This window comes from Lonchura striata, chromosome 17 (genome assembly GCF_046129695.1).
Source record: "Lonchura striata isolate bLonStr1 chromosome 17, bLonStr1.mat, whole genome shotgun sequence".
Lineage (NCBI taxonomy): Eukaryota > Metazoa > Chordata > Aves > Passeriformes > Estrildidae > Lonchura > Lonchura striata.
Window position 1 is genome coordinate 11576156 of NC_134619.1, and position 26209 is coordinate 11602364.

At 43.4% G+C, this 26209-nt stretch overlaps 1 protein-coding gene across 5 annotated transcripts in view; it reads right to left on the reverse strand.

The window, feature by feature from the left end:
• Positions 1–26209, reverse strand: part of PTPRT (protein tyrosine phosphatase receptor type T) — a 465371-nt gene that overhangs the window by 104914 nt on the left and 334248 nt on the right. For all 5 annotated transcript variants that reach the window (XM_021535473.3, XM_021535470.3, XM_021535472.3 and 2 more), the window contains exons 10-11: positions 17492–17693; positions 13844–13946 (exon numbers count right to left, since the gene is read on the reverse strand). In XM_021535473.3, coding sequence (XP_021391148.1) covers positions 13844–13946; positions 17492–17693 — 305 coding nt within the window. The remainder of the gene's footprint in view (positions 1–13843; positions 13947–17491; positions 17694–26209) is intronic.

Genomic DNA, 26209 nt, shown 5'->3' on the forward strand with positions numbered 1-26209 from the left:
ATGCAGCTAGATGTTGAGTTTCCACTCCTGCACATAACCCATGGAAGAATAGATCCATCTATTCCAAAAAAGACCATCAAAACACATGAAAATAAATCCCAAATACTGTCTGACCTGCACAGAGGTAAAGAAAATGCATCAGCAGCACATGAACAGGGACAAAGGTACAATAAGTAGAGGGACCAACAACCACTTCAGCTTCTTTCCCCTTGTGTGCCACACAAGACTCCAGCTACAGATTCTGAGCACCAGCTTTTTATCATTTGATCATTGCATTTAACTTGTGATCCTGTTAAATTTGGTTGAGCACAAGTAAGTATATCTGTAAATATCCGTGAAGGTTCATCACATTTATTCTGACAGTATGGAGCCATCTCCCAGGATACTGGAATGGGAGAGGGTTTGATGGGCTGCCTGACACCCACATTTAGAATTCAGATTAGCCATTGGAAGTGCAGATGCTTGTTTTATGGCCAAGCTGCCTTCAGTGATGCACACTGAGACACAAGAGTAGCATCAACATCTTTATTTCCCACTCTTAAAGATAGCGAGATCAAAGCCTGAATTCTGCCGCAGAGACAGTCAGAAATAAAATAATGGGAATTTTGAAGAAAGGTACTCCATATATCAGTAATCTGTATTATTTACCCTAAAAAATGGTGACATTAAACTGTAAATAGATCCTTCTCACAAAGTGCCTCCAGCCCCTCTATGAATCTGCATATGGGAGATTTTGTAAAATAATAAACTCAAATCAAGTTTAAAAAAGCTTTATATAACAGACAATTCCATAAAGTTTACAAATCTCAAGGGATAACTGCCATAAAGGCTGATGCTGACACTCACTGCTCTGAGCACCCACTGCAGCACTGCTTTCCTTGGGCTCCAAGAGTGAATTTCCTGACCAGGCACCTCCTGCAATCAAACATTCAGGCACCTGAGAGTCAACTCCCAGAAAGCTGAAACATAAACTTTAAGGAATTTAGAGATTTTAGAGCAGCTAAGATTTTAGTAGTTAGAGATAAGCCTTACTAGATTTAATTAAAATAAATGAGAAGGCGTTGATGAAGTTAGGAGTTAGTAGTTAACTAATAATTGATTGCTTCCCAACACAATGTTTATGTAGCTGGGTTTATAATGAAGAATACAGAAACTGGCAAATAGCTTTTAGAAACATAAGACAATTGTGGGCCTCCTCTGTTCTGAAACCAACTGAAGACAAGGAATGGGAGTTCTACCAAGAGTTTGTCATATTTGTATTGAAAAGGTAGAAAGGTCAGAACGAGGAAGACTTCATCTACTTCCTCATTTTGGGACCCCTCCCCATGAAAGGGACACTGACCCATTTCAAGGAAAAAACTATGCATGCTTAATAACTTTTGGAGTGATTAGCATACCAAGCGGGGAATGGGATGTACCAAAATGATCAATATGTATTTGTATTTTGGGTATTCAATATTTGTATGGATAAAAGGGCTCTGTAATCACCTAGAAAGCACCATGTGTATATGGGAGCGATCCCACACACAATAAACACACACTTTCTAACTTTAAACTGTTGGAGAGTTTTTGTCCGTCACAGTTGGATATCAGTACTAGATCAATATACATATTTCTTTAATAATTCAGTGCTTCCATGTTCATAAATTTTTCTGGGTGCCAACAGGTGCCAATATATTCCTGAGAACTGAGTTACTGCCTTCGCATATTCTAAAATGTCACCCTCAGTACCTCCAGTAGCATTTTTAATCAGAAGCTCTGAAAGTAATCTACAAACCATAATGAACTTCATTTCACAGCCACCTAGGACGCCCTGACAGGACCCAGTGCTCTGTTCTGCAATTTTCTGTCTATTTAAGAACTGATTCGAAACACATTAAAATCAATTAAAGACTGCTGCTGTTTCCATTGCACTCCAGAACAGCTCCATGCAGAATACAATATGCTGAAGTGAAGGTTTGCTTTCAATAAACAGTTTCATGCAGAAAATATGGGGAAAAAAGTGATTGTTCTACAGTGTCATCTTCTGGAATGTGCTTGGTTGTTTCAAAGACTCAAAAAGTAGCCCATTATGAATATTGGGCTGCACTGACATCAATCAGCTTGCTCACATCTGCAAGGCATTCACAAAAATAAAGCTTATAATAGTGATGCTGCTTGAGGAAATAGTCTCTCATATTGCAAAGTTATTCACACCAGAGCCTTCATTTTGGAGTTATTTTTGCGTGTTCTTTTAACAGTCATTTAAATTAAACAACTCTTCTACTACGTTCACTAAAGTTGAAGAATACCAAAAAAAAAGATTCAAATTCAGCCAAATTTGTAAAAAATGGCATAGGAAGAGAGATGGTAATTACTGCCATTGTGATGAAAAAAACCTGCTGAGATAGAGCCAATAATAATGAAATCCATTTAATAATCAAGAAGGCTGGGAAGAGAGTCTCTTCACATTTTCTTCCACTCTCATATTCAGCTCAGTGCTCCAGATTTACTACCAGGCCATGTCAGACCCTGAAATTCATGAAACAAAAGGTAACGATTTCACACTTGGATAAAGCCATTTGGAGTCATCCTTTTCACACGGCCATTCTTTCATCGCTAAAATTTCAAGCTTTGTTAAATTTCTCTAGTGATTGGAATGGGCTCCAGGAAAAGTGAGGATGTTTAATAACTGCATGGTTCCTGTACAGGGGAGAGAGATGGGTCTGTGCTGTCCCCAGCCAGCAGCAGGAGCTGTGCTGAGCTGCCTGTGGGACAGGCAGTGGCATTTGTTTCAGCAACTGTGCAAATAAAATGTTTGTATTTGCAGAAAAGTGTAGGAATCCAGGGCTTCCCTCTGGCTGCCCTGGCAGGTCTGGGACCCTGGCAGGGGTCAGGAACCCCCCTGGACAAAGCCCCCAGAGACACTGGCTGTGATCTCTGTCCATGGAAAAGAGTTTGCAATCTTACAGGATGAATTACCAGCTCTGAGTGTTTGATAGAAGTAATAATTAAGTGTGGCATGGGTGCAAAAGTAAAATTTTAGGATTCTAGATGAGGGGTTCAAAGGGGACAAGATGGAGGAAATTGGGTGTGCCTTGTCCTTTTTCTCCTCCTTCATGCCCTCCATGTTTCACTGTGGTGTTGGCATTTTTCTGTTGGTTCAGGCTGGGGACACACTGTCCAACGTAGGTGACAGATATTGGCATGTTATTGTAAATGCAGCCCAGGGAGTTTCTGGTATTTAATGTTTGTCACATCCCACTGAGGGCAGAGCCCCACACGCTGCCCTGCAGGACAGAGCTGGGCAGGGCAGCAGAACATGTGAGAGATCAACAGAATAAACAACCTGGAAACCAGCACAGACCAATTATGGCTTCTGCTTTGACAGCGGGGCTGACAGACAGAGACTTTCTGCAATCTCAGAATCATCAATACCTCAGATTCTGACAGAAAAGCATCCTGCCAGTGTCACTCTAACAAATGCTGTCTTCGGCCAGGATGCTTTGTCTGAAATTCCTTTGCAGTCTCACATACAACTCCCACAGCTGACTGAAAAAAATAAAACTCTGTTGGAAGGTGTGTGTGTGGGAAGGTTGTTTGTTCTGGGTTGCTTGGGGTTTTAGGGATTTTTGATGGTGGTTAGGTGGGGTTTTTAGTAAAATAGTGACAGAGTCTAGTCAAATATTCCATGGCCTTTGTGGGTTGTCAGGTTTTATCCTGACAGAACCCGAGGTACAGTAATTATCCCACTGCTGCAGATATATAAACAGTGGCTGGGGAATGTGACTCTGATATCACTGTATCAGTTGTATGTAAACAAATCCACACTTTCCTGTCCAATATTCCTCCATCCACCCACCAGCCAATATGTCCTGTCTAATGGAGTCTGGAGTATCCAGTCTGAACACATGCTCTTCCTACGAAATCTTTCAAATCAGGGGAAAAAAGGAGAAAAATGTGACTTCTGAGCATCACTAGAGATGTGACCTGCAGTGATAAGGGAGGAGCAGACAGTGCTGGGAAAGGGGAGTTTGGAGAATGGTTCTGTCTTAAAACTGCACCACAGAAAAGATGCAACAGGACCATAAACACCAGTAACAACATTGTGCCAATAATGATGGTTTAAATAATGCAGCTCTGAGCAACCTGGGATAGGGAAAGTTGTCCCTGTCCATGGCAGGGTCTTGGAACCAGGCGAACTTGAAGGTTCCTTCAACCCAAATAATTCTGTGCTTCAATGATTCTATACATACACATCTAAACACCCTGTGTGCACCTATGTATGTATGTACCTAGACATAAATATGTCTATTAAAATCAATGTTTCCAACCTCCTAAGGTTCCACCCACCATGACTCTTCTCTGACTGAAGAAGCTATGGAAAGGTATCCAAAAATCCAAATATTCCCATGTAGCTCTAAAAGCAAATCTGGCCGTCATCACAACAGCTGTGCACAGCAAACAGCAATGTGGTAACATGCACAAAACCTAAGGAGCTATTCAGAACACAACTGTATTCACTGACCATAGAGAAGGATTTGTGTACTTAAAGGGACATTTTCCCCAGCTGTATTATTTGCCCTAATAAACGATGCAATTCAGACTTGCAGAAAGACCATCCCCAGCCCTCCAGAATGCTGCTCCTGCATCTGTTTACTTGTACATGTGTCCTACTACTTGTACTCTCTTAAATGCTTTAAATTCTCCATTTAATCTTCTGGGAAGTAAAAACAAACAAAAACCCCCAAAAAAACCCAACACAAACAAAAACAAGAACAAACAAAACACTCAAAAAACCCCACCAAATAACCAAAAACAAACAAACAAACAAAAAAACCCAGAGGACATTTCAAAGCTCTGTGTTCATTATCTCAACCATCTCCATAAACCTGACCTGGCTTGCAATCCAGATTAGCCATAATAGCTGCTGCTCCCTGGTGGAACTGGCCCAGTCCCTCTCTCCAGTTCAATGCTATTTTCTGCTGGCAGATTAAAGATAATGAGTGCAGACAGATACAGCTTTCACTGCAACAGGAGCTTTGAGTGAGTAGCTTTGGAGGTGTCTCTTCTCTCCTGAGCCACCTGCCATCTGTTTAATCTACAAAAAAAAAAGCCAAAGCCCACTTCTGTTTTGTTAATGTTGCTCTGTATTAGACAGGCATCGCTGGCTGAGGTCCTGTCATCCTCAACAAGTGCAGGTTTAAGACCAGGAGGAAGTTTCATGGACAAGAAGAGGCAAAGTGGTTCTTGAGCAGCCTGCAGGGCAAGGAGAGACCATGGCAAACCCTCACAGGGACTGTCCAGCACTTCCTGCCACACCCTCCATAAAAGCAGCAGCTTGAGCAAGAGGATGGGGGTATTTGCATATATTCTCAGTCAGAATTAATTTGGCTTTTTCCAATGGCTTCCATCAAATTAGGTTCATTTGGATGCAGAATTAATCTAGCTGGTAATTCAAGCTTCCTCTGCCTTTTCCACAGACACATCTATGCAGGGAAAACCCACACAGAAGAATCTGATGTTTTTCTTAAGACAGAACACTAGAAACATAATTTTATTGAGGTCGTGTCTGTTTGGATATTTTTTAAATTAAGAGGCTAAGAAAAACACTAGGAAAAAAGAGGGAATCTTTTCTGTTTACAGCCTTCTGATAAACTTCATTACTCAACTACTCCCAGTCCTGTGGTCAATGTGCAATGATGATGAGCTCTCCTGGGGAAGGCTAGCACAGATTTTCAGCACCTGAAGCTGCAGGAGTATCCACCAGCTCCTTTCCACGTTTTCTGGACACATTTTGCTTTTCAAAAAGTGCAAAATTGTCATGCTTCTGATACCAGGGAGAAATCTAAAATGGTGCCTTCACTACAACATCTCCTGCCCCAGAATGAAGGGAAATTGAGGACAGAGGGAGTGGGAAAGTCCCAAGGATAAGAACTTCTCTGCAGAAATTCATCCATAAACACCTCCCACCCTGACCACAGTGGGAATGGGATGGATTAAAATGTTAGGAGATTGCATTTGACAATCCTGTAGCCCACCATCTCCCTTCAGAACTGAGAGTATTTTTTACAAAAGAGCAAATATTACACATAGGCTGTGTCCTTTGGCAGAAAAAAGCCCTTAACCTGCATCATCAGCTCCTGCAGTTCCTTAGGGGTCTGTCAAGGTGGACCACAAGGGAAATTGGCATTTCCTCCTCTTTTACTGTTTGGCTTTCCCACTATAAATACTCCACATTCTGCTTCTCTCCTCCTTCCCCATTTGCACCATGACTACTTTGACTGACACCAGCCCTATTTCCCCTTCCTTTTGCACTGCAAGCAAATCCTTCACTGTTCCTGGCTCTGCCTTTTGCTTTGAAAAACCACAGTGCAAGGAAAGCTGATATTTTGGGGAGGCAGAAGAGCATCATGGCTGCACAGGTTTATTCCTGAGAATTGTCTGGCTGCATTTATGATAATCCCTTCATTCCATCTGCATCCCACGCAGTGGTGCAGCAACCCCATTTTCTAGTTCCAAGAAATTACGCATTCATTATGGAGGAAATTAACACCTCAAAGCAAACTATAATTAGGAATTCTTCAATTCGGTTTATGCTTTTTCAATTAGGCCCTCTATAATTTTAATCATGGGAGCATTAACATGTTTCCGGAATTTATATACCTGTAGTATAATTAAATCCTGAAATGCCTTAGTCTGCAAGAGCAGAGCAGAGCTTGCTCATCTTCCCTTTTATTGTGTTTTTCTGTTGTTACAGACACATCGAGGGGCACCTGCCTGTGTGAACATCTCCTGCCATGTGCAGCAGAGAAGGGAGGGCCACTTGTCCTCTGAACCCAGCACCTCACTCCTGGGACAGGCACAGCTGGCTGGGGGAAGCCTGGGCTCCTGAGGGGTGGACAATTGCCAGGGACTTGTGCTCAGACTCATCCCACTTCATTTGAAGTGCCTCAAGGAGCTGCTTCAATTAAGTAAATCATCCTTGATGATCCTCCAAAAGAGCCAAGGTCCTTCCTGTGGGCTTCCCACCCCTGAGCAGCTGTGACCCAGCTCAGCTCATTCCATCAAAGGGTCTGATCCAAAAGCTCCCACAAGCTTGACACTGTGAAGTCCTAGTTTCTGATTTTTGAAGTCTTTCATGCTGTTTGTTACTACCCTTTCATTCTTTGACAACAAGGAAGGGGCACAGTGGCTCTGAGAGCTTTGGAGCAAAGAAATGTGTTGGGAAAAGAAACCCTCAAACTGCAACCATGGGTATTTTCTCCTGTTCCCTCATCTAACAGGGTGACAGGTTGATGTGAGGAGATGGCCATCAATTTGTGAATATCAGCCTAAAGCTCATAATTCATTAACTTGTTGGTTGCTAGAATTAAATCTGGTAGTTTATGTAGTCAGCATAAAAGATTTATGCAAAAAACATCCTTTCCCATACTCAGTATCCTCAGATCTTCTCAACACTAAAAAGTGTTATCAAAAGCCTCCCTGTAGCACTAATAAAATGCTGCTTGGCACCAAGGAATTTGCTCCACATGTAATTTGATTGTTAAAATATTATCATTCAAATAGACACCAATTTTATGGCTTTCCTCTCCCATTTCTGCTCACTGCCAAAGCTCCCTGTGGAAAGGCACAGCAGGTCACCCAGGCTGTGAAAATGGCCATGGTTTGGATGGCTGATAAATGGTAAAAGGCAGATTTTTCCTCTTTAGGGGACTGAATGTCAATTGCCCATTGTGCTGATCCAGCAGGTAAATGCATTTCCTGTACCAGATTATAAAATTGACCCCAAATGCCCTTTAGCCTCATTTTTTAGGACTAACACCTGACTCTTCAGGAAACTAAACAAAATATTTAAGCCCCCATTCAACTAATTCTGCCATGTTACACAAAAGACTAAATATTCCTTCCTGATACTTATGGTTGTACCTTCCACACCTGTATCTCCATTTTGCTTTACTCTTGATACAATAAGCAAAGCACCTTAATATTCACAATAATTTCAAGTACTTAATGGCTTTCACTCAAATTCTCAATTTCCTTCTCTCACACTCACACACATCTGAAGAAAATGTAGATCTGGTTTATCTCTAAGAAGAAATTTCTTTATGCACCTCCAAACTCTTAGCTAAATTGAAGGCAGAGTGTCAGGCAGGAGGAACTCAGCTTGAATGATTTCAGAACAATATCCCTGAGGTATATTATAGGAGATGTTAATTAATACAGATAATTCAGCTTATAACAGTAGAAGCCTAGATTGATAATCTCATTTCTCATTAAATACTACAAAATTAAAAATGACATTAAATACTACAAAATTAAAAGTGACGATTGCTTGCCCTCTATTGAATCAACCAATTCATGTGATGCAGACATTTAAATAGGAGCTCAGAAAAAGCAGACCAGGAATTTTCTTTTCTAAGTACTAAGAATGTGCCTATCAAGTGAATCTTAACTTTCTGAATTACCAAAGGCATGAAAATTTCACCCTTAGCACCCTTTTTATTGTTTTTCTGCTCCTTCACTCTAGTCTTTATTTTCATATACAAGGTACTCTATGTGGGAGTTTTAAGAACTAGAAACTGCCACCCTTTTCTGGCATTAATGAATCAATTATCAGCCTAAATGCCTGAGGCAGGCTCATGTGATGCCACAAAGAAGCTGCAAAGCAGAGATCTGAGCAGCACTGCTCCCTCCATAGTAATGGAGAGCTACAAACCAAAGTCACCAGTGGCAGAGCAAAGCAAAAGCACCAGCAAATATTGTGAATTTAGAGCTTCTCCACCACAGAATCAAGGTCACTGGGCTTGCAAACCACTCCTTTGTAAGGCTGGGAAGAACTACTGTGCAGTAAAGGCAAAATCAGACTGAGGATGCAAGGGAGAGGGATGCAGGAAAGGCATGAAGGATGAACAAGCAATGCCCAAAATCACAGGAAAGAACAAATTACCTGAGGATTAAATTTTGAGCCTATGGCTCCATATTTTCTTCGTTTTTACTTTGTTGCAGATAGAAAGACAAGTTTTAGCTACTTTAGTTTACTTAAGTTTCTCTAACATAAGATGGAAGCAATAGCATGGCCCTTCCTTCCAGGAAAGTTTTACTCATTATTGCATGTAAGAATACTAAGTGCACAGATACATCCAACAGGATTTTTTCCTGGGAGAATAGCTTGAGTATAAAACCAGAAAAAACCCTCTGTTCTTACATATTCTGTAAATAACACTACAGCTGTCTTCTCTTAAATTTTTTAGCATCACGTATAACAAAATTTCCCTTTATTTCATGCTTGGAAGATCAATAATCAAATAATCACTCTCAAGTGTAACATGGAGCTTGGTCTATACAAATTAATTTTTCCTCCTGGCTGGCTGTTGATATGAAAAGATTTATTTCACCTTTACTCAGTGCTTCTTAATATATTTTAAATATTTAAACTCTCTTCTCCTATTCAGATTTATGTATTTCCTTTAAGATGTAAATTAATAAACTGACCAATCTGTAACTATGTGCTGGCACATAAAAAAATATCACAGATTATTTACTGACACACCTCTGAGAACTGCAGGAAGAGACCAAATCCATATTGCTCCAACAAAAAAGTTTTCTATTTTCTGAACTCCACCCCAAAATAACTGCAGGCTCTTCTCGAATGTCCTTCTGCAGTGTCCTACAGCTCCACCAAGCAGAGCAGGGTATTGACAAGGCAATCACACCTAAGGGGAGCATTTATCTAAGCTCTGAAATCCTCAGAACTAACACGTGCTCTGGAAATTTGATTTTCTCCATAACAGTAGTATAGGTAGATGGACAGAGCCAGCTGCGTGTTAATAAACCAGATGGACCTTCAAATATCCAACACACGAAAACCAGCCTGTGGACATGTCCTGCAGATAAAACCCCTCAGAGTGTTATTTCCAAGCTGGGAGTGGGATATAAATTCTCAAATAGAGGCCTAAAGATGTCATGTGTGAATAATCTATGAAGGACTAACTCAGCCCGCCTGACAATAACAGATTCAAAGGCAGAAATATCCTCAAAATCTCATTGAGGGTTTTCAGGAAAGAGTTGAGGAGTAAAGATTGAGAGCACTTGCATTCTTCCTTCCTCTTGTGAATGTATTATAGATGAATGTCAGCCTCCAGCAAATCAATCATAGCACCATTCACATGGTTTAGATTGATATAAGAACACCTAAAAGTTATTTTTAAAGGGCAATGTGGAGTCAAACTCTGCAGGTTATACCACGAAAAATAAAGGCAAAAATTAAACGCCTGTGCCACAAGGGAGAATATTTCTGCTTGCTGAGGCTTTCTTTTGGCAATAGGAAAAAATAGATCAAAGAATATCTAAGTTTATATTAATCCTATTAGGTTGCATGAAAGAGTCCTCGTTGTTATCTATAGATCATTAACAAAGCCGAGTTCATGATTGTTACTTTTATAAACAGCCACATTGAAATTATTTATCATGAGCACTGGGGAACATCAGAAGTGTCTTAATGCTGAAAGTGACTTTGGATTTGGTGTACTTCCATTTCAGATGAATGAAAATACAATTAATCTTATTTAAATATCCTCCTGTATTATTCTGAAGATGTTCTTGCAGCCCATGCTACATCTCTCTGCTACAGCACAATGAAATAACTCAAGACCAGGTACAGATATTGCCTTACAGTCACATCCCTACATGTTCTCCAACTCACCATCCCCCGAACAGGAAATATTTGAATAATTACTGTATATTAATTGTTTTCCATCTTCACAGTTTGGGAGGACCATAATAAAAAACTGGAGAACTGCAGAGCAGAAAATCTCAGGTTGATGGGATAAGGAGCTGACCTATTCCTGCCCAGAGAAAGCTCTGAGCAGCAGAGCTTTTATAAGAAGGTGTGATGGAAATCCACTTCAGACTCCTCTCAGGAACTGTTCAGCCCCATCTGAGGCAGGCTGGGAGATGAAGGATCCAGGAAAGCATGGGCACATCCACCAGGGAGGCCAGGAGAAGACATCCCACTTGGACTTCCCCTGGACAGGATCCTCTGCACCATCTCACTGCTGGGCAGGCAGGTTGCTCAGTCCCGTGTCTCAAACCTGTGCTTGCCTTGATGCCTTCAGCAACTGGACAGAGCAGGGCATCACACCAAGAGGGAATTAATTAAACCCCACACTACCAAAAGGTAGAACACCTAACCAGGCAACAGCAAAGAGCATTTGATCGCAGCTGAATGAATAAAACAAACTGAGGAGAAAAAAAAACACCTCATTTTTGTGTATTATGGGTGCCAAAAGCAGTTCACAATAGGTTACCCGTGTTGTTCTTTTGATCTCTCTCTGAGGGAATGGGTTCCATTTCTGGAAATGGTATTTTGAGAAAATTGCACAAATGGGGCAGTATGAAGATCAGACTGAAAGAAAAGGGAAATGTCTGGGAGAATTGAAGCTTGAAATAACTGGATTTATTTAGGTTAACCTAAGAACAGTTGGGATGGTTCTACAGTGGAAGAATTCTGAGCCTGTCAGAGTTAATAAAAAGCTAAAATTCTCCCCAAGACTAGCTCCCCCTTACTCCTCCTGCCCTTCTGCTTTTCATACATACATCTGTAAGTCAATGAAATGGACTCATTATAGGAAATAATTTTATCACTTAGATGTGGCATGTAAATATTGCACTTTCTGCAAACATGTGTAATAGGCTACGATGCAATTAAAGAAATCAGAGTGAAAATTTATAAAAAATCTCTACCAATTTTATGTACAGATGCATTTGCTGGAAAAGGCATTATTCACTGAATGCAGTTAAAGTGCAGTAAATCGACTTTGAAAGAAATTGCAAGACTTTTCAATAAAAAGACAAAATAGCAACACTGCTAAGACAGCAGGTGGTAAAACGAGATACAGGAATGTTCCCCCATATAAAGAAATAAAACAAAACAAAGCTGTGTGATTTTACTGCTCTTTTCCAGAGGAAAAAAACATCCCTAAAGGACTCAGAAAATAGGCTCCTAAATTTGCTTATATGTAGTACCAGAGATTGAAAAGCAAACTTTGAAATACAGAGAAGGGATGGTGCTTAGTCCTAAAGAATGATTTTTTTTTTTTTTTTTTTGAGCTTGTCAATGCATTTTGGGGCTAAGCCACAACACAGATGGGGGACCACCAACTGATATAGGATATTTATTAAATCCAGTAATTTGCATCTGGAGCAATTTGCTCCTGAATACTTAGTGGGCATCCTTCAAAAGCATTAAGAACCTGTCAGTGGGATACACAGATCCAAAATGAAAGAAACCCATTATGAAAGGGGGAACTATGGCATTTTTAAAATAACACCCATGGGAAAAACTTCAAGAGTCTCTTGTGAAAACTGGAGATACAACTTGAAGATCCCACAGGGAGGTAATGAATACCTGCTGGACCCCTCTGCAAGGCAGGACCCACTGTTTTTGTAAGTGATTCCAATGGTTGCTGTCAGCACAGGAGCTTGGCAGGAGGAGTGGCAGCAACAGGTGAGGCAGTGTGAGCTCAGAAGGGAAATTTGTTCATCTGTGCTGGTGCCACCAAACACAAATTCACTGAGATGGAAGAGAGTGATGAGGACAGCACCCCAAGTCAGAGAGCGACCTGCAGTGTCCCACATGAACATGTCAGCATTCAGAGCAGGACCCAGCTAAGACAGGCAGCAAGGCTCCCTGCAAGGTGCCCACTCTGTGCCATGGGTGCCTGGGCACCTCCCTGCCCCTAAATGTCCAGGGAAGGGATGGCACCCCTGTACCTGGCACTGGTCAGGTCCCACCTTGAGTCCTCTGTCCTGTTCTGGGCCCCTCACTGCAAGAAAGACATTGAGGGGCTGGAGAATGTCCAGAGAAGGGAATGGAGCTGGGGAAGGGGCTGGAGACTCAGTCATGTCCTGGAGACTCAGACATGTGAGGAGCAGCTGGAGCTGTTTAACCTGGAGAAAAAGAGGCTCAGGGAGGAGCTTCTCCCTCTCCACAACTCCCTGACAGGAGGGTGCAGCCAGGGGGGAGTCAGGCTCTGCTCCCACAAGGGGCAGGACAAGAAGAAATGGCCTCAAGTTGTGCCAGGGAAGGTTCAGGCTGGGCATCAGGAGGAGTTTATTCACAGAAAGGGTGGTCAGGCATGGGAAGGGACTGCCCACAGAGGTGTTCAGGAAATGACTGCAGATGGCACTCTGCTCTGGTCTGGTTGATTGGGTGGTCAGTAGTAAAAGGTTGGACTCGATGGTTTTGGAGATCTTTTCCAGCCTTAATGATTCTGTGATCTGTAAATCCTCTACTCTGCAGCAGGATCTGCTTGTCTGTGCTAGCAGGGCCTCACTAAATCAAAATTCCTTTTTCTGGACTTCACTGCACAGCCAGCCCCGCAGCACAGCTGGATTACGAATGTGAGCAGCGTGTTAAATCCAGAAACTGAGCAAACACCGCCACAAACATTAAAGACAGGGCAGGCATTCCTACAATAGCTACCAGCAGGCCTTGTTCATCATGGCAGAGGGGGCAGGATGGAGATCTGGAGCCTCCTCCACCCTCGTGTGGGGATGTTCAGCCTCCAGCTCCACGTCCCGCTGTGCTCCAGCACTGCAAAGGCATCTGAAGTGATGCTGAGAGGGTAATAACCCCAACAGTGCCAGCAGCAATCCTTCCTGGAGGCTAACAGCGGGAGGCAGGGAGGCTGCAGCATTCATGAAAGGAGAGTGTGAAAAGCAGAATCAACAGCTGAGTTGGCCTTTTGGTCAGCACTCGCTTTCGGCAGCTCCATTATCAGAGGAGAATGAGAGAGGAGTGAGGGAAGCCTGGGGAGGAAGGAGAGGAGGGAAATGTGAAGAGAAAAGACAAAACACTCACCTGACAGGTGCTCCCCGGGACTGGGCAGGCTTCAGCATGACCGTGATGGTGGTGTCAGTCTCATTGAGGGGAGAGTCCGTGTCGTACTCGGGCATGGACGGTGCTGCAGCAGAGCAAAAACGCTTCATTATGCACCAGCCACTGCCCTTGGGAGGGATGGCAGCATCGTATTAACAGTTCTCAAATGGAAGATCAAAATACTTCCTAGTGCTAGGACCAGAATGATCAAAACTGCTTAAATATTTGTACACTCTTTTTCCATTACAATTAAATGAGAATTGGACAATCGGGCAAGCTGGTTTTGAAAATCCTGTCTTGAATTTTTAGGAGCTAGTAAAGCCTTGAGATGGGATCATTCCTTCAGTGTTAAAGGTGAGGAAAGAAAACTGCATAGACATTATTAAAAAACCCCAAATTATTAGGATGAGTGAATCAGTGGCAGAGCTAAGAAAATCCAGAATCCTGAATCTTTTTCCCTGCTCTGGTCAGTGGATTTGCCCTCTCACATCTTAAGAGATTTTAATGCACAGACTTAGGCTGTGTCCCCTTGATTAGCTGGAGGGTGTGCTAGGAAGCACAAAAGATGAAAAGAGAGGAGCACAAATTAGCCAGGTTATTTTTGCACCCAAACCCAGGACATTTTACCCAGGTGCTTGAGTTCTGCTGACTCACCAGGCAGCTGCAGGGATCCCAGTGCCACCCTTGGGCAATGCCCAGCCACAGCAACCCCATCCCTGGCATGTTCTCCCAAGCAATACAGAAACCCACTGAATAAAAACCCACTCAGCCAAACTCTACTTTCCCCTTCTGCTTTGTTATATTATCTTAGGACCATTCCATGAAAGTAGGACAACTTTCCTTAGGAATTATGTTTCACTTATTGCTTCTTTCTTCTCCAGGAGCAAGCATCTGTTTGGGACAAGTTTTACTGCTGAAGACCTGAAGAGATCATGAGGTCAGAACAGCACAAATTTGTTCCAAAGATGTAGGTTTTGCTGAAATAACTTTAAAGTACAAGGCAAACAGAAGAATTCATGCAAATAATTCATCTGTAGCTCACAAGGGCAAGCTGCATTGTGGGGGATCCCATATTTAATCCTCTCATAGTGATTTCCACTGTAATCCTGTTTACAATCAGGATTTTTATCTAAATGCCTAAAAACTGTCAAGAATGGGGGCTGCCATTATCAGCTCAGCTGCTGGCTTCCCTGCCAATAAGCTGGGAATGCATTCAGAGTGGATGTCAACTGCTTAAGAAGGATTTCTCTGGAATAAGGTGCTCTCCATCAAGGGGAAGCAGTGACTCATTGAAAGGAGACACATCCCCAGTGGTCTTCCACACCAGAGATCACCGGAGATGCTGGAGATCACAGCATGGTTTGGGTTGGAAGGGATCTTAAAGATCATCCATCCCACCCCCTGTCATGGCAGGGACGCCTTCCACTGTCCAGGCTGCTCCAAGCCCTGTCCAGCCTGGCCTTGGACACTGCCAGGGATCCAGGGGCAGCCAGAACTTCTCTGGGCACCTGTGCCAGGGCCTGCCCACCCTCACAGGGAAGAATTTCTTCCTAACATCCAACCTGCCCTCTGCCAGGTTAAAACCATTTTCCCCTTGTCCTGTCACTCCAGACTCTTGTCCAAAGTCTCTCTCCAGCTCTCCTGGAGCCCCTTTAGGTACTACTGTAGAAGGCCTTTAGGTACTACAGTGTGAGGTCACCCCAGAGCTTTCTCCTCTCCAGATGAGCACCCCCAGCTCTCCTGGAGCCCCTTTAGGCCCTGCAAGGGGCTCTGAGGTTTCCCTGGAGCTTTCTCCTATCCAGGTGAGCACCCCCAGCTCTCCTGGAGCCCCTTTAGGCCCTGCAAGGGTCTCTGAGGTTTCCCTGGAGCCTTCTCCTGTCCAGGTGAGCACCCCCAGCTCTCCCAGCCTGGCTCCAGAGCAGAGGGGCTCCAGCCCTTGGAGCATCTCCGTGGCCTCCTCTGGACTCAATCCAACAGCTCCATGTCCTTCCTGAGCTGAGGACCCAGAGCTGGGTGCAGAGCTCCGGGTGAGGTTTCATGAGGGCAGAGGTGAGGAGGAAAATCCCCTGCCTCGACCTGCTGGCCTCGATGGCACAGCAGGAATTGCTGAGCCCCGGCTCTGGCCAGAGGGGACGGTGCTACAGCATGACTTAGTGCACCCACAAAACAAATACACCCACATAGCTACAGCACAGATGTCTTTCCATGTGGGAAAAAAACCCAAACATCCTCACCAGGACATCCCTGTCAGTGCAAAAATCCTTCTTCTCCCTGCTAACCTTGAGGCTGCCTCTTAGAGCAAATTTAAGTGTATCTTTCAAATTAATTGGAAAATGTATCAGAAACCTGACCATGCAATGGGAGAATCTGATGCCAGAGACTATCCTAATGCTTGCATGGAGTTTTTACCCACCTATTGAGAACCAGGTATTTGGGAGATGGGGGGCAAAAAAGTCAAAAAACCAAGTTCAGTATGCATATAGTTGGCACTCATGCAGGCTGCTAACACAATTTGAGCACTCATGGGATGCTAAAATGCAGAGAAACTGATTCAGAGGAGAAAAGACCCTCAAACCATTGCTGTGGTTTCTTATTTCTCTGGTCACAAGGGAGTGGAGTGCACACTGTGCTGTGCCTGCACAGCAAGGCTGCAGAACCCCCAACAGCCCATGCAGCTGTTTGGACACTTAATGGCTTTTACTTCAAGTGGTTCAGGGCTTTAGTGCTAAATGTGAAGGGTTCAAACCCTGAGCAGAGGGAGGAGATGTGCTTTGCTTCCTTAAAATTTACCCTGTCACTTACTGCTCACAACAAGCTATTATTAACTGATTTTGAAATAGGGCAGTGGAAAATCTATACTGTAGTGCAATCTTTTCTACAATAACCAGCCATAATTTCAAGCATTACCAGTGTCCTGAATGTTCCAGATGTGTTTTTTGACTTTACTGAAAAAACTGTTAAGATAGACCGAAAAATGTCAGCTTTCCCCTCTGTTAGAAAACCTATTTTAAAAATCTATTTTAGTGCTATCAACCAAATGTTAAAATCCACATACATCTGCCCAATATCACCACTACAGTCCATATTTTTTTTATAACTGGCCTGTTTCCCCCTTTTTTCCCCCCACAATTTCTCTTTGCCATTGCCTCCTTATTTTAATGCCTTTCATGTTCTTGTCTGCCTCAAGTCCTCCCTCTGCTCTTACCCATTAAAAAGCCCAAGAAAAACAGTGTTCCTCCCTTATTTTTAGTCTCTTTGCACTATTAATCCCATTACTTCATTACATCCATTTTGATACATCCTGAAAATAAAAACCACATTACAGAGGAGCTTCCCCAACCAGGCAGATAATGCTATCAATAATTACTAAAAGGGTATTTCATTTGTGGAACTAATGATGGTTCTCATTTAAAATGCTCCACAGATATCCAGGGATTCTTATGACACCCACAAATTAACAACTGTAATTGTAACCCAAATAAACAAAGATCTGTGGCTGTTTCAAAACTCTGCCCCATGAAACTTGGAGAGACATTGAGCTGAGTATTTTTTATCATTGTATGCATCAGCTTTGAGTCTAAAGCATAAAGTCACATATTATGTTTTTTTTCTCATTCTCCAAAGCAGTACCTGAAATCTTAGTTGCAATCCTGGTGGTGATGGGTGGCCCAAAGCCCTTGACTGTGCTGGCTTTGATGGTGAATGAGTAGGTGGTGCCTGGGTACAATCCTACAAAAAGGTGATGGGTTTCGTTCCGGAGCTTGAAGACTTTCCCTCGTTGGCTGGACAGGTCAGCACTGGGATCCAGAGACCCAACAGCCTTGTAGGTGATCTGCAAAGGAAGAAGAAGGACAGGAAGGTGGTGAGGGGCCTTCTGCAGCTGGCCTCTCCCTGCTCCCCTGCTTTGCCACCACTCGAGGCTGGACTGCAAACACAGGGAATTATTTCGGGATTGTTTCCGTATCTCCCACGAGCCGTTTTGTGTCTGGGTGCTGTCAAACAAACATGACAATTTTTCCAAGGCGTTACTTAGGGAAAAACTAATTTCCTCTCTCGGCTAAAACCTCAGTATGTGCTGACTTACAACAAAAGATGCAAAGAGCTACTTTATGTTCCCAAGCTCAGAACTTCTGTTGGCAAACCAGAGCACACAGCACGGCCGGCAGGATTTCCATGAGAATCATCCTTGCAAGCCCCCAGAGCTCACAAAAACCCTCAGTGCAAACATGGATACATTTCCTTTTGGCAAATCACCTCCTCAAAAGGCAGCTGAAAACAATGGAATCCCTTTTCTGACAACAAAAGCTTTGGAGGCCTTTGCCTGTGCTGCAGAGAATATGCTGAAATGAACTAATATGTTTAAATGAAATAAAGATCACCATGTCTTTAGAGAAAAGCTCTTCTATGGGAATCCAGAGCTTCCCTCTGGCTGCCCTGGCAGGTCTGGGACCCTGGCAGGGGTCAGGAACCCCCCTGGACAGAGCCCCCAGGGACACTGGCTGTGATCTCTGTCCATGGAAAAGAGTTTTCAATCTTACAGGATGAATTACCAGCTCTGAGTGTTTGATAGAAGTAATAATAATAAGTAATAATTAAGTGTGGCATGGGTGCAGAAGTAAAATTTTAGGATTCTAGATGAGGGGTTCAAAGGGGACAAGATGGAGGAAACTGGGTGTGCCTTGTCCTTTTTCTCCTTCTTCATGCCCTCCATGTCTCACTGTGGTGTTGGCATTTTTCTGTTGGTTCAGGCTGGGGACACACTGTCCAACGTAGGTGACAGATATTGGCACGTTCTTGTAAATGCAGCCCAGGGAGTTTCTGGTATTTAATGTTTGTAACATCCCACTGAGGGCAGAGCCCCACACGCTGCCCTGCAGGACAGAGCTGGGCAGGGCAGCAGAACATGTGAGAGATAAACAGAATAAACAACCTGGAAACCAGCACAGACCAATTATGGCTTCTGCTTTGGCAGCGGGGCTGAAAGACAGAGACTTTCTACAATCTCAGAATCATCAATACCTCAGATTCCAACACTTTTCTCTCTGTGGAAATCAGCTTCTGCTGTCCTTTCCTTCCCCTCATTCCGAGCCTGAGTGCAGATTTACACATGGTGCAGTGTCTGGTTTACACCTGGTTGAAGGCAGGTGGGCTGCAGACCTGGAGGGATGTCCTGAGCGCACCTGGAGCTGGTCCCTGCACACTGTGAAACCTGCCTGAGCTCACCCATGGCAACCCTCCTGATGTACAGACACTTCAAGGGAAACTCATGACTTATTTACCAGCCAATTCCTTGCCCGAGTTCCAAATTCAATCCCAAGGCAGCTCAATTTCAACAGAGCTGTCAATATAATGTACCATGCTCTGCTGCTCTCCTAACCTTTTTTGATATTATGGGATCCACACTTATTTGTAATGAAACACTATGAATAAATCAATGTATGTTAATACATGAGGTCTTCAATTTTTTATTAAGGTCTCCATAAGAATCTAATTCCCAGCTTTTCTGAAAGAGCCTTTGAAAATCTTTAAGTCACTTGCTTTATGACAGGAGGAAAATGTTGCATTTTGAGGAAAAATAAATATCCAGTGTTTAAAAAGGGAGGCTTTAATAATAACAGGATAAATAAGAGGCCAAGACTGATGTTACTGACACCAGAGAAGGGTGAGAACATGTGAATCCTCTTATTTGGACAGAGAAGAACAGTTTAGACAGAGCTGACATCCAAGATAAGGCAGTGTAACAGAGAAAGGGTATGAATTATAGCAGCAACAAGAAAGTACAGAAACAAAACTCTTAAAGGAATTATAACTAGACAGCTTTCAGGTGATTTCATTGAAAACCAGCTAATTTTTCCAGAAATTACAATCTGGGTTTAGATTTTTATTACACGCCAGACGCCTGAGAAAGAGAGACCTCTGAGCATAATGACTCTTAAAACAAACAAAAAATGAAAAACAGGAGGAAAATCTCTACACCCTCTGCTTTTCCCTCAGAGAGTCAAGAGTCAGCATGGCATGGGACAGTATTTTGAGAGTTCTTATTGCACCAAGGCACTTCAAAGCAAGGGAATTTGTAAGTAGACCATTGGAATTCAATTGAGAAACAAATACTTAAATCTGGAGACATGACCCTGTCCATGCCATAGCTAAACTCCAGAAAGAAAAATGTATTTAATTTAATCTTATGTAGGAATTAGCCAATGCAATCTTGTGTGCTCTTCTGGCACATCAAGAGCTAGAGAAATAGAAATTCTGTAGAATTGCAAAGGGGAATCAGAAAAATAAGAATTGGAGGAAAAGAAAGAGAACTTCCTATACCTGGGGCACTGAACAGCACGTTCACAGGATGCCCAGGTCATGCAGTGGCCTATGCAAAATCTGTGGTATTTATTTTCAAGCACATTATACTGAAGGTTATAAATACAAGTGAAAGATGCATTTGTCCTTGAACTACATCCTATAAATAAAAGTATTCTGCTACCTTCAGCAGTTCTAAAATCATTACAGAAACAGTTATTTTTCTTTATTAAAAAAACCAAAAAAAACCCTATCCCCTTAAGGCAAAAAAGCTACAAAAGCTTTCAAGGAAAAAACCCAAACAAATAAAGAATAAAACAACTCACTGATTTAACAAAAAACAAAACAAAACAAAAAACACAAACCAACCCAGTCTTTATTTTTCTGTTGACTTTAGCAGAGAATGAGTACAAGGGACCTTAAAACAACCTGGGTCAACTCACAAGAAGCAGAGAGGGAGGAAACGGCACTTGAGAGAATGTCCCCAAATTTGATATTGTAGTGTGGGTCAATTTTCAGAGCAACTGCTCACTCAAATCAGACTTGAGGATTTCCCAAGGCTCTTTTCAGGATATATAAACTCCAGCAGAGAGATTTGTGGCACAGCCAAATGTGAGTTTACCTTTTCTGCAGCAGACTCTCTTCCCAGTAGATATGGACCTTGTTAAACCAGGTGCTGTGGAGCCATTCAGAGCCACCCTTGTCCCCAAAACTGAACATTTGACTTTTACATGTGACCAGTACCTGGATGCAGCACAGAGGATAGAAACACAACAGTGCAAAGCTGTGCATGTGTCCAGAGTCTGTTTCCAGGGTCACCCAGCCCAGCAGCAGAAATATTTAGGGGCTGGTAAGTGCAAATGGTGCAGAAACAGCAACCAGTTCTTGTTTCATCAGGGTTGAGCTCTTCTCTGCTTCCCTCCAGGAGGGCTCTGAGTGACTGGAGAGGGCAGGAAAGGGGCACAGACACTGCCAGGTGAGCCCCTGGGCTATAAAAGGCACACAGACACTGCCAGGTGAGCCCCTGGGCTATAAAAGGGCACACAGACACTGCCAGGAGAGCCCCCGGGCTATAAAATGGCACACAGACACTGCCAGGAGAGCCCCTGGGCTAAAATGGCACACAGACCCTGCCAGGAGAGCCCCTGGGCTAAAAGGGCACACAGACACTGCCAGGAGAGCCCCTGGGCTAGAGGGGCACACAGACACTGCCAGGTGAGCCCCTGGGCTATAAAAGGCACACAGACCCTGCCAGGAGAGCCCCTGGGCTATAAAAGGGCACACAGACACTGCCAGGTGAGCCCCCGGGCTATAAAAGGGCACACAGACCCTGCCAGGAGAGCCCCTGGGCTAAAAGGGCACACAGACCCTGCCAGGAGAGCCCCTGGGCTATAAAAGGCACACAGACCCTGCCAGGAGAGCCCCTGGGCTAAAAGGGCACACAGACCCTGCCAGGTGAGCCCCTGGGCTAAAATGGCACACAGACACTGCCAGGAGAGCCCCTGGGCTAAAAGGGCACACAGACACTGCCAGGAGAGCCCCTGGGCTAAAAGGGCACACAGACCCTGCCAGGAGAGCCCCTGGGCTAAAAGGGCACACAGACCCTGCCAGGAGAGCCCCTGGCTGTGTGCCCACCTCTGAGAGGACTCTCCTCACCACCACGAGGGTCTGATGTTCTCCAGGCTGCCATTTATAAAGACTTCTACACTCCTCTACACAAACGTTTGTGGGGCTGAGAAGTCTGTGGATTTCTGTAATTGCTGAGTGCTGCTGGTTAAGCAGCCAAACCCCAGGTGAAGCAGAGGAAGCAGCCCTGGAAACAGAGCTGTCTGCTTGGAAAAGAAGGCAAACTCCTCCAGCTCAGCAAAAAAACAAACAAACAACCAATCATTTTTCTCTTCCCAGCGAGCTACCTGCTGGTTCTTAGCTCTGAGTGCTGCCCTGAGTGTGGATCAACAGCTGAGAGCTCTGTCTCAGCCTCATTCCTCTCTGGACCTGCAGGCACAGGGACAGCAGCTGCCACTCCAGCTGCAGCACAGCTGGCCCTGCCAGCAGCGTGTCCTGGGGCTGGCCTGGCACACATCCCTGCCCTGCCACCCTCCTCCCTGCCAGCAGCATGTCCCTCATTGCTCTCTTCAGCTTCCTGAAGGGAGGTTTAGACAGGTGGGGTCGGTCTCTTCCACCGGGCAGCACTGGCAGAACAAGGGGACACAGCCTCAGCTACATCAGGGAAGGTACAGGTTGGATATGAGGAAAAAATTTTATACTGAAAGAATAATAAAATACTGGAATTGTCTTCCCAGGGAGGTGGTGGAATCACCATCTCTGGATATGTTTAAAAAAGGACTGGACTTGGCCCTTGGTGCTATAGCCTAGTTGTGGTTTTAGGGCATAGGTTGGACTTGATGATCTTAGAGGTCTCTTGCAACCCCATTATTCTGTGATTCTGTGATTCTGTGGCCTGGCACACATCCCTGCTCTGCCACCCTCCTCTCAGCCAGCAGCAGCTCCACGGGCTGGGCACTGGGATTTTCCTGCTGGAATAACCCAGAAGTGCCACACTCGTGGGTCTGTGTGTAATCATGGCCCAGGGTTGGAGGATTTCTCCTACAAAAATCAATGTATGGCTTCTCTGTTCATTTCCATGTGTGCTCCATCAGATTATAGCTGGGTTAAAGGAAGGCACCAAGGAGTATCCAGGCTTCTCAACTGATTTAAACTCCATTTCTGAAGCAAGAGAAATTGCAGGGAATCAGGAGGTGAAAATTTTTCAAGAAACCATGGAAATTTCCAACTCTGGAGTAATTTATAAAAGCACAAAAACATGTCTGGAGAAGAAATATGACACTTCCCTGGAACAAGAAGGATGCTGGAAAAAACACCTGTCTTGTGGTTTGTATGCTGAATATTTATCTTAATTTCTTGTTCCAAGTGTCAAAGCATTTCATTACAAAACAAACAAGAGATTCTAATCTAAAAAATAAGATGACTCAATCGCTCAAATGCAGCTGTTCTAAATTATTTTAAATAATCTATTTTAAAGACAAGCTGGGCCATCTAATACTTCTGTATTCTCAAAAAAACCCCCACCACATTATTAATTTAAAAGTACAAAAGCACAGACAGAAAACAAACAGAAAAATACCCCAAAATGTATTCTAAAATATGATTCTGATTGGAAATATTGAAAATATTTATTTGCATTTTGATGCAGAATAAATGAAAATGCAAAGATGAGGAAATTCCTCACAAGACTGAAACTCTATGGCTTTTAACCACCTTTCTGATCTCCCTGCAGACCACGCACTGTCCTAAGTGGAAAGTTGTCTTTTCTCTACAAACTGGAATATCTGTCCAGGGTTTCCATAGGGAATGGAAAATTTACACATCAGCTGCTGGGGCACTTGATGGTCCCAAAATTTTAGTGGCCAGCACTGCTATGGATCTAAACACAGCAAAATTGAGCAAAGAAATACACATTAATAAATCCTAAATCTCCTTCAACATCCTTCACTGAGTTAATTAAATGCTTCTCATACTGAAGCAAAAAAAAAGCAGTAAATTTGAAAAAATCAAAAAGGCAAATGGTGAAGGAACTCAGAAGAATAAAGAACAGCAATTTTTCCACCAGCACAAGAGGGGCAGAGCACTGAGCCTGGGGTTTTCCCAGCTGGGCAGGAGGGATTTATTCAGGAGGTGCTCAGATGCTGAAATCCACTGTCAGCTGTGCCAAATTTGGCTTCATAAGTCCAAATTCTTTGTAAAATGTAAAATACGCTAACAGTACAAGTTCGAGTCTACTGGAAACTATCAAAAAGGGCTTTATAGGTTTAATGTTCCGGTGTTCAGTGATGCATAATTGCTGTGATAGATTGGAGAATAAAATAAGAAAAGATCAGCATAAAGGAGTAGGCTGGTGAACAAGTTCACTCCTGGTTGTTATTTAAGCAACCAATTCCAGTGCACTCCAGTCCCCATTAACCAGGGGCACCCCCTCTTATTCCATCTTTCCCTCCGTTTTTTATTCACTTTAAAGCCCAGAATATTAATTCTTTTAAATCACTGAGCTATGGTAACAACCCCAGAGACGTAGATGTAATACTGAGAGCATAAGCACAGCTCTTCTCTACTTCCCAGAGCCCAATTTAACACAATTTTCTGGGGAGATATGAACACTTTGCTAACTGTCATCATCTGCAACTGCAGAACTTCTCTTACAAGGACATAAAACTTTCATGGGGAAGGGAGAAATGATAGCAGAGGTATTAACTAAACTAGGAAGCACAAGTTTATTTCCCACTGCAAGAGAGAAAACATATAATTTAAAAAATAACAAAAATAACCGGCTTAGATTTTTTTCAAAACTAGTGAACAAGCAAGTGCACAAGTCTGGTGAATTTTACTCTTTCTTTGCATGGTGGAGGAAGAAAGTGCTTTGTCCTGTGCTTTCTAAATTAGAAACAAGAGTTGAAAATTAGAAGTTAAAAAAATCCATGTAGAACAAAAAAGGGAAAAAAAAGGTAAAAATATGGTAATTAAACAGGGAAATAGATCATCAAGGGATGTGATTAATTAACTTTGGGTTTAGAAGTTCCTTTGGAAGAAGTTGTAATGGCACAAGCACGAGGCCCTAAGCTTGATACAGAACAAATTGTGATAAAGATCTCATCACTCCACTGGAATGGCCCTTCTTGCCCCACACTGCTAAAAACCTCAGGGAACCCAGGATGGCTGTTCAGACTCTCTTTAACTCTCCTAAATAAATAAATTAACAAGGCAGAATATTCTGCTCAAATCCCAGCTGATAGATCCATTTAGCCTGCCCATACATTTGGTGCATATGAGTAAGATTTCCCCCTGATGAATAACAGAGTTGTCAGGACTTTGTGTGTTCATAACCTTAAAACTGAGGGCAGAACACTCCAATGTCTCAGAATTGAGAACTTGCCTGTCAAGGGGGAAAAAAAATCTGTTCATATGTTTCTTCCCACAACAATTGATCCCGGTATGCAGAACACTTCATCTTATATCTTTTGCCATACAGAATTAATCAGCCCCAGTGAGCAGAATTTTGCTCTCTACAGCCATATCCACCATTAAACATTAGGACTTTAAGCTTCCCCTCTGATTTTAGCAATTGCAGCCTGTTTCAATGCAAATGGTAAGTGCTGCTGTTATATCACACACTACTTTGTGAGTACATTATACAACCTTATATCTATTTTCCATTTTAGTGACAGCCTGCATAGCAGTTTGAGGAAGGCATTTGAAGCCTATAAATCCATTGCATTATTCCCCTACATTCCCACCTATGTTTGATGTGCCTGTCTTCATAAAATAGCCCATTCTGCTTCTCCACACCCCTCCTGCAACCCCTCCCATCTGGGAATGATACGGAGCTGACAGGTAGCTGCAGTAGCTTTCTATATATATAAAATAATTTTTTCCTCCCCTTTTTCACTCAGCAATGCCTCAAGACTAAAACAATCTCTTGCTATGGACAAGAGAGGAGGCAGGACAAGGAAGATGACACAGTCACTCCATGCATGAGTGTGCCAAGGTCAGGAGCGGGGTCTGCAGGGACACCCTTGCTGCTGTCTGTCCCTTTACTGAGCCAGAAGAAAAGGCAGATTTTCCTTACTTCTTGCTGCTTTTTGAACTCAACTTGCCTTTTGAAGCAAGACCTGGCATCAAGGCCATTCCTATCCCTCAGTTCTTATCATACTATGCAGCACACAGGGCACAGGGGAGCTGGACTGCACTGGGAATAAGGATCCCAGAGATTGTCACAGATGTCAGCTCCTCCAGCACTGCTCAGCAAGCAGGAGGCAGCCTGTCCATCTGACCAGAAAATCCCATTGTCTGGAGTCCCTTCCCACACCAGGGCTGGGACCAGCTTGCCCTGTGGGACTGTGTCCTGCCACCAGGTCCCACCTGTCCCAGTGCTGACTGCTCTGCTCAGCTGATGGAAAACCTGGGACCAAACCCACTGAAACATCAAAGCTGCTGGCATCCTAGGAAGTTAAAGCTGCAAAACCAGTCCCAGCTCTA